Source organism: Euprymna scolopes, chromosome 30 (assembly GCF_053919585.1).
Source record: "Euprymna scolopes isolate OS-2025 chromosome 30, ASM5391958v1, whole genome shotgun sequence".
In the NCBI taxonomy this organism is placed as follows: Eukaryota; Metazoa; Mollusca; class Cephalopoda; order Sepiida; family Sepiolidae; genus Euprymna; species Euprymna scolopes.
Window position 1 is genome coordinate 35,205,036 of NC_136511.1, and position 8,511 is coordinate 35,213,546.

The following is an 8,511-nucleotide window of genomic DNA, read 5'->3' on the forward strand; positions in this document are numbered from 1 at the left end:
CAGAATAATACGTTATAATGCAATAGATAATTGTCGCGGTAATGCGAGTATCGCTCACAAACGTTTCTTTTTGTAATCTAACGGTCCCAGGTTCGCTCCCCGACGCAGACACGCACAGTATACTTTTTCTGCGCTTTTGCGCATGCTCGTCACGCTCCTTCCTGATCTCGAGATCACAAATATTACAATGCTGGGCAGGCCGTTTCGTCCGGGTACTTCGCCTTAATGGTACAGATTTAGGAACTTCCTCAGTGGTGTCTTCGTTTGCCGGATCATTAAACTCGTCCTGCTCTGGATCCTCATCATTTTCTGAACATCTTCCTTCATCATCTTCTGAAGAGCTACCGTCATCTGTTTGTTCGTACAGCAGTGGGTTTTCGTCATCTGATGAATTGAGTTTATCATTGATTATAACGTCATGTCGGCATGCTGGACACACATCTTTTATGTGGCGTAGTGTTCCATCAACTGATATTGAGGGTTGACTATTCATTTTTGTCACTGTTCCTGTACCGAACTGCGTTGTGCATTCTCCCCGCGGATTTTTCACCCAAACCGCATCCGATTCCTTGTACGGATTAGCCACTGCGGTCTCAGCCACCCTCACTTCATCGATACCTTTGATACAGATCTTATAATTGTAGGGCATATATGCAGGTGCTGTCATGGTTGTCTTGTCATCTTTAGGCGTGAACAGTACACTGCCTCCAAGATCGTGCACCCTGTTCGTGCCGCAATGAGCTTTAGAGTGCGATCCGATAGCTCGATTATACCGTTTCCGAAGGGTACGTGGGCACACCGAAATCGAATGTGCACGCCCCACATTTGTGTAAAATAAGCAATTGTCTTTCCGCAAAACGCTGCACCATTATCTGTGAGCAATTCGATCGGCGGCCCCCTTTTACAGAATATACTCTGCAACTCTTTAATGACGCTAGCCGAATCCTGTCGGTACAACTGCTTCCATATGGCAAAACGGCTGGGACCACAATCTACCAATGTCAAGTACACCTGAGTACCGAAATGGGTTATATCCATAGCAACCCTACTTCAAGTGTCCGTGACGTTATGCCTACCTGGCTTCCAATGCACCGGAGCTGGATCTATGGATTGGAATTCTTTACAATCCCCAACCACCGATCTCACTTGAGTTTCAGTTGACCAATTTTACAAGTACCATGTCCTTTTCACACCCAGATGTCCACTGGGCTGATGAACTGTCTGTATCCGATAGTCGTGTTCCTGTTCTGCGGCCACAGCGCACACAAGTTATCTGGGTTCTGTTGCATTGCGGATCTCATCTATCCACCGCTGTGGTACTCGAGTAAGTTGGTCAGCTCTGTTATCGTGAGCCTCACGTCGACTGTTAGTTTATATTCCGAGACCAAATCTCCAAGCGTGGAGAGGCGACGCTTTATTAACATTGGTGTGTAATCTTGTCTGTCCAGACAGGGTGTCACTTATGAACAGATAGACACAGTCAGAGTCAGTTCGCAAATGTATGGTTTTAGCTTTCCACTGTAATGCATCGTTGACGCCTCGCAGCACAGCATCAAACTCAGCTAAATTTATGTGTTTGTCTTCATGCACTGCGCGGAGCTAGCTTACGTCCTCCGCCACAGTATCGTTGCTTGCACCAACTGTAGCAGTAGAACTGGCATTCACCCATACTGTGAATTCTTCTCCACAGATGCACCAGTCACCTTTTACTGGATCATTCTGGGCTATTCTCACACAAATATCTTTGATCATCCGTGCTAGAATAGGGTCTCGCACTTCGTCATCCCACCCAGTTGTGATCATATTCACCCTTCGTTTCACTAATGCTGTGGTGACACGCAACCATCCACACACTGGGAAATGACCAGTCAGTTTCCCGCACACTGAAAACACAATTCGGCGAGTAAGTCTATTAGGCACTTGTCGAAAAGGTCACTGCCACGCCGCCATACCAATTTTCCGTTCTCCTCTTGCACACGTAATCCCAATACCAATAAGCCCATCTCAACTGTTTAGTGGACGTGCTTTCCAGGTCAAACTTCTCCGAATGTTCCTTTACACGGGTTGAGAACATATGCTTTCATTCACAAGAATGTAATCAATATATGAGGACGTATCCTCATTTATATCCTTATTCTGACTGAGGACGGTAATAAAAATGTCCCGCATTATTAGAGGGGCAACGTTCAGCCCGAATCCGAGGCGGGTAAGACAATATCGCTGTCCCTTAGTTTTTACTGTTTGGAACGGTCACAGAGATTTGCCCACATGTGCTTGCAAATAGGCTCGGCGTAGGTCCAGCAACTTTTGGTCTCTGTTGTCGCCATTCCCTCAATTTTTGTAAGCAAACATCCGCGTTAGCAGAATGCACATCCACGTACTCATTTAGCTCCCGATAATCCATAACGGGACAAACTTTCTGTTTATTCACCTGCTCAACAGCCATGAAAGGGATTAGACCTTTTGGAGGGCCAAGTTCGTCCTCGGGATATGGCAGTAACCAACCATTATCAATCCACACTTGCAATTCCGGATCGTATTCATCACGAATCGGTGTTGGCGCTGCATACTCTGCAAGTCAATTTCTCAATGTAAGTGGAGATTGGTCGCCAGCCCACTTCCACGATGTAGTCCACTTCTGAGTATTTTGGTCATATTTGACAGAGAAGTCAGGCTCGGTGATAGTGATAGCAGCGACATTGGCCTTGCTAAATGTCGAAAGGTCACCTCTCCTGCGCTAGACACAGCTACTCCTCCCAGTCGCTTGATTGCGTCTAGTCCAAGCAATAATTCAAATACCAGTAAGTATCCATCCACAACTAGGACTTCTATGCTAATGCTCCGTGTTGCATCAAAGTCAACCTGCACCATTCCTACTCCACAGCAGCTTAGTGTACTTCCATCTGCTGTGAACACTGGGATTACTTTCCTCGTCCATTTCTTGCAACATGATTTGCGGACCAGTGACTGTCTGCATCCGGTATCCACCGGAGCTGTGAGTGGTAGACCATTGATGAGAACCATGAAAATTGGCAAGGCGCCATTTACACCAGTTTGGGGGAGGAGATTAGCGCTCACTTCTCGCCCCCTTGATCGTTTCCCGGTCAAAATCGAGCAATGTGCCCTCACCGCCGACATTGATAGCACGTGATAGGGTTTCGAGGTCTGACCCCGACATCCCCTCCTGTTGCACTATCCAACAGGCAATTGCTTGCCCTATGATTCAGTCCATTACACTTGTAACACCTCCGTGAAGTATCTGTCTCCTTGGGGTTAACTGGTGTCGATCGTGCAGCTAATGCAGCTTACTCTAGAACTGTCGAGTTAGTCATTAAAATAGCACGAGTGCGCGCCAGCACATGAGATAGATGCAAGTTATCCATCCGAGATGATTCCCGCAACAAGTTTTCCCGCATGTTCTGGCAAACCAGCAATAAATGCACATTGCAGGCATTGATCCGATACGCCGCCAAACAGGACTGTTAGCCTGCGCAGATCCGCCAAAAAGACGTCGACTGTTACACCTGGTTGGAGACGACGAGCTGTGAACTGCTTCCATGCAGCAAACAGATCGAAAGCAAACACTGTGTACAGGGTTTTCTTTATGCACCCAAAATCGGCCCGCTTTTCCTCACTTAATTGCTGGTACACTGCATAGGCGCCGCCTGACAAACGCATTGGAATTACACATTCAATGCATTTTACGCTACTTAGCTAACATATTAGTTCAGCCTTCTCCAACCACTCCACTATCGACTGCCCAGATTCACTGCCATCAAATATAGATATACGTTTTGTATCGAAAGCCATAATAGCCGAGATAGCTTGTCGCAGCACGAGGGAGGAGAAAGCTAAGTAATTTGTGTTAAGCGATATACACCCCAGAAATTCTTTTCAAAGTTGAACGAATCAGTTCTTTCGACTTCTGTCTTTTCGCAAATGTCGCACTCTTCACAAGCAAGTTCTTTTCAACCGTCGGCCGTCCAAAAAAAAAAAAAAGAAACGACTCGCAATCTTTGTTTCTGTTGAATTTTTATAGTCGTCGGGCAAACCCAATTGTCGCGCTAATGCGAGTATCGCTCACAAACATTTTTCTTTGTAATCTAACGGTCCCAGGTTCGCTCCCCGACGCAGGCACGCAGAACTCACACTTTTTGTGTGCTTTTGCGCATGCTCATCACCTGTGTTGTCGTCGAAAACCCAGACTTTTACCGTCTGTTGACACAATCGCCCTTACGCCCCTAACACGAAAATATAAATTATAATATACTGCTAATATTTTGTGTAGAAATTATATACTTCGCGATGGAATATGACAAGTATGGACAGAAAGAAGGGATAGCTATGTGATCACCATTATTCCCAGTATTAACCAATATATATATATATATATATATATATATATATATATATATATATATATATATAGCACTCTGAGGAATTGGTAATATCATTAATATTTCTGAAGCCAAAACTGTGGCACCGATGAGAGAATGATATATTCACCCTCTTGCCTCACCATGATAGAGTTCAAATTTTACTGGAGCATGTGAACTCTATCCGCCAATTCATTTAGTCCACGATGGAAAATGAAACATAATAACGAACTATTATTCCTAGATGTTTTACGAATTCGCATGTGTCAGAATCCTGTGCTATCTATATATGGAAAGCCAAACATAACGGGGCAATACGTAAACTTACAATTGGAAAATTTGAGAGAAACCCTCTACCGAACCGACTATCTTAAAGTTTACCTTCAGCTCAAAGAAATGATAATCAAGCACCAAAAGACATAACAAAGAAAACTGAACAAAGTTTGTACATCAAATATGAACGACCTATGACATATTTATGACATATGTACATATGAACGACCTATTACATATATATGACATATGTACATATGAACGACCTATTACATATATATGACATATGTACATATGAACGACCTGTCTGAAGAAATTTAAAAAATACGCAGTCCATATGATAACAAGAAAGTATTTAGGAGCGATTCAACTTTCTAAAAAGACCTGTTTCCACTCGAGCCTCCGCTGAAAGATGACAAAAAATTACTGCGTGTAAGATATTTTACGCAAATGTGAGAAAAGGTGAGATTTCTCGTCAACAAAATGTAAGGTTAAAGAAACACCGGAAATTTGTAATACGTGGAGAAATCGTAAAATCAGGTCTGCTAACTTATATGGAGAGAGAAAAAATATTTTATAGGAGGAAGTGTGAATTATAAAGCAAGAGGAAGGGTGGAGGTAAGATGACATAAATAAGCGTCGCATAGCATATACGTTACCATCATATGGAAACAATTATAATAGATAGCATTCATTTACCATAATAAATAATTATAATATAATATATTATATGAATTTTTCACTATATGGGGATTTTAATTATGACTTGTAAATACTTATCCATCGTAATTAAGTTGAATTAAGGATAGCAATATGAAAATATTTAATATAGTACAAGTTTTTTCCCCATCTTTATAAGAGAATCCTCCATTATCATTAAAGAGAAATAATGTTAGATAATTCTATCGGAACTGCCTTTCATTAACTGTTTTAATTTAATGTGTGTTAACATTGAAAGGAAAACAACTTACAATTTAACCAATAGATTTTACCCTTTCTTTCGTTTCATTTTCACCTTTTTATATTATATCAATCACTAGAATATAAATATATAAAACAAAGCATCTACATAAAAAGTAAAAATATTTCTCGCTTATGAGAATTTAAAATAGATACTACGAGACAACGCTTAGTTTTAATATTTACATTTTACTGACTTCCTTTTCTTCGTTTGAGGACTCTACTTTATAGATCTAACTAAAATAACCCCTCTCCTTCTTTGTTATAAATTATAAGGACATGATATCCCTTACTTTTTTTGCGTGATAATTTTAATGTGCTTTATATTTTTAAATATACTTTTAGCTGGAACCTAAAAGCGAAACCTGGAAAATTTACAGTTACCATCCCCCCTTATCAAATATGGCGAATTATACATACGGAGGAGGTCAGAAGTTACATCGACTGGAACGTTGTAAAAACAACACTCAACCTGAGAAAATTAAGCCGATTAATCCAGACTAACGGGACCTGAGAAAATTCCCCAGCGAACTCTTTCATATGTAATATATTTATGTTGGTATTCTGTAGATGTTTAGAATAAATGGAGACACTCTGATATTATTGTACCTATTTACTATGCCTCCCCACGGGACAGAGTTAGACACCAGGGTCGTTTTTTAACGTGGAGAAAAGGTACAAAAATAAAAATTGTCTCAGTCGTGAAGGATTTCTCCTCCACCGAAAGAGAACAAGAAATGGAAGAGCAGCATCTGCCGGAACAGATGGTATTTATTTTCTCCCCCACCGAGCAAATTAGGCACAAAGTGGATTTTTAATGTAAGGAGTGAAGGGAGGGGGAAGGGAAAAAGGAGACCAGCTCCCGAGAAGTGGGAAATGGGAGCTGGTTAATGGTCAGGCATGTGGGGTTGCCCCCACATCTGGTCTTTGCTAGTCATAGCTAGTCCTAGCTAGTCATAGCTTGCAGCATCTGAAGAACAGATGGTATTTATTTGCTCCCCCACCGAGCAAATTAGGCACAAGGCCAATTTTTGATGAGGAGTGAAGGGAGGGGGAAGGGAAAAAGGGGACCAGCTCCCGAGAGGTGGGAAATGGGAGCTGGTTAATGGTCAGGCATGTGGGGTTGCCCCCACATCTGGTCTTTGCTAGTCATAGCTAGTCATAGCTTGCAGCATCTGCCGGAACAGATACTACACTTTGAGACATTAAATCTTTTATTCATGTTAAAAAAATACAGTCAAAATCAACGATGAACAAAAAACTTAGGCACATGGCCAACTCAAAATGGGGGATTTTGGGGGTCGTTGGTCATCCTTGTCACTCCAGAACTGAACAAAGTCAAAAGTTTCTCCCAGCTAGTATCTTCTTTAACCATAATACCGCATTCACCCTTTCATATTGGGGAATGTCCTACTTAACTCCCAATTTTTAAAACATTTTTTATTGACGTGTAAAAACAAAAAAGATAACAATAAAATGGTACAATAATTCATTTGTGTCGAGGGCGGGGGAAGAAAAAACAAAAGGTGATTAGTAGGACCCTCCCAACCCCGTCTAGTTGATAGACTGCCCGTTCCACTGGGTTTGTAAAAGGAACCTCGCTTCTGCGGGTCAGTCTCTAGGTGGGGATGCCCTCTAGATGGGGGTGAATGGAGAAAAGAAATTTTTGTGGTTAAGGGATGGAGGTTAGTTTGTATTTCTTTTTCTCCAAGATGGGTAAAATTTAGAGGAAGGGGTGAAAACAAAAATTGCAGGTAAGAGGGGATGGGGATCTTGGAGGCTTCCTAATCGGGGAGGGATGGAACACACACTCAGCTAGCTGAGAGGCTACTTGTTTAATTTTACTTTACAGAACTGCGCGTTCCACACCTAGGCGGGGAACACGTATTCAAATTATGCTCCTCTTCGTACACACAGACTTGCCACATGTATCCATCTTCTGTCAAATGCCGCGCGATGCAGCCTTCTTCTATCACATCTGATCTTCACCCGTAGTTGGTGTTTAAAGAAAGCGATCAGATCTTGATCAGAAAAAGACAACACCCCCCGGCAACCTTGCAGACGCGACGTCCAAATCACCATTCTCGCCACGGCCAGGATCGTAACGTAGACCATTTGTCTTTCCCGGTCCCACGGCGGCCTCACGTTGTCCATAACATTGGATACAGTAATTGGGCGAGGATGCTCAGGATCGATGCGAGCCGTCACCCCACTGACATACGACCAGTACTGGCGGAGTTCGCGGCAATCGAAGAAAGCGTGATCCGTAGTTTCCACGGCCGTTGTCCCACAACGGGGACAATCAGGCGACTCCAAAAACCCAGAACTGCATTGTATGTTGTTGAGTGGAAGTGCATTTCGGGCCAATCGCCAGGTCAGAGAGAACTCCGAATTGTTCAGATGACTCGAACCTGGCGCCCAGCTCCACGCGGAGCGGATCTCACTCTGCTGCCACCCCAAACGCGCGCATAGCGGGTCGTCGGCGGCCCCCTTCACTAGATCCCTGTAGAGTTCCCTACGGGTAGCAGTCACAAGGTCACTGGACCTTGGTAGTCGTTTTAGCGCGGCTCGGCACTCTTTCATGTAGGCAGATTCTCCCCGCGGCCTGCGACGGCTCTCGATGGAAGGGTCGAGAACGAGGTCGGGGAAGGCGGCAGTAACCACGGGGTGCCACGGTTGGTCCTCCTGCATATAGTGGCGCAGGAAGGCCAGCCTCTCAGCATCTCGATGACACTTCAAGTCCGGCATTCCCAAGCCTCCCTCACACGGACGTTGAATACAGACCTGTCTGCTCACCCAGTGTCTTCCTCTGTCCCAAAGGAGCGAGGACAAGAGTTTGACAAGAGCTTTTAGGTGTTGTGCAGGCAGGGGAAGTACGGCCAGTCGGTAAAGGATGAGAGGA

General features: G+C 43.6%; 1 protein-coding gene across 1 annotated transcript; it reads right to left on the minus strand.

The window, feature by feature from the left end:
- Nucleotides 1-663: 663 nt before the first annotated feature.
- LOC145254631 (uncharacterized) lies at nucleotides 664-1,038 on the minus strand. The gene has a single exon (XM_080113242.1). It carries the CDS (start codon nucleotides 1,036-1,038, stop codon nucleotides 664-666), a length of 375 nt encoding a protein of 124 aa, XP_079969368.1.
- Nucleotides 1,039-8,511: the final 7,473 nt, after the last annotated feature.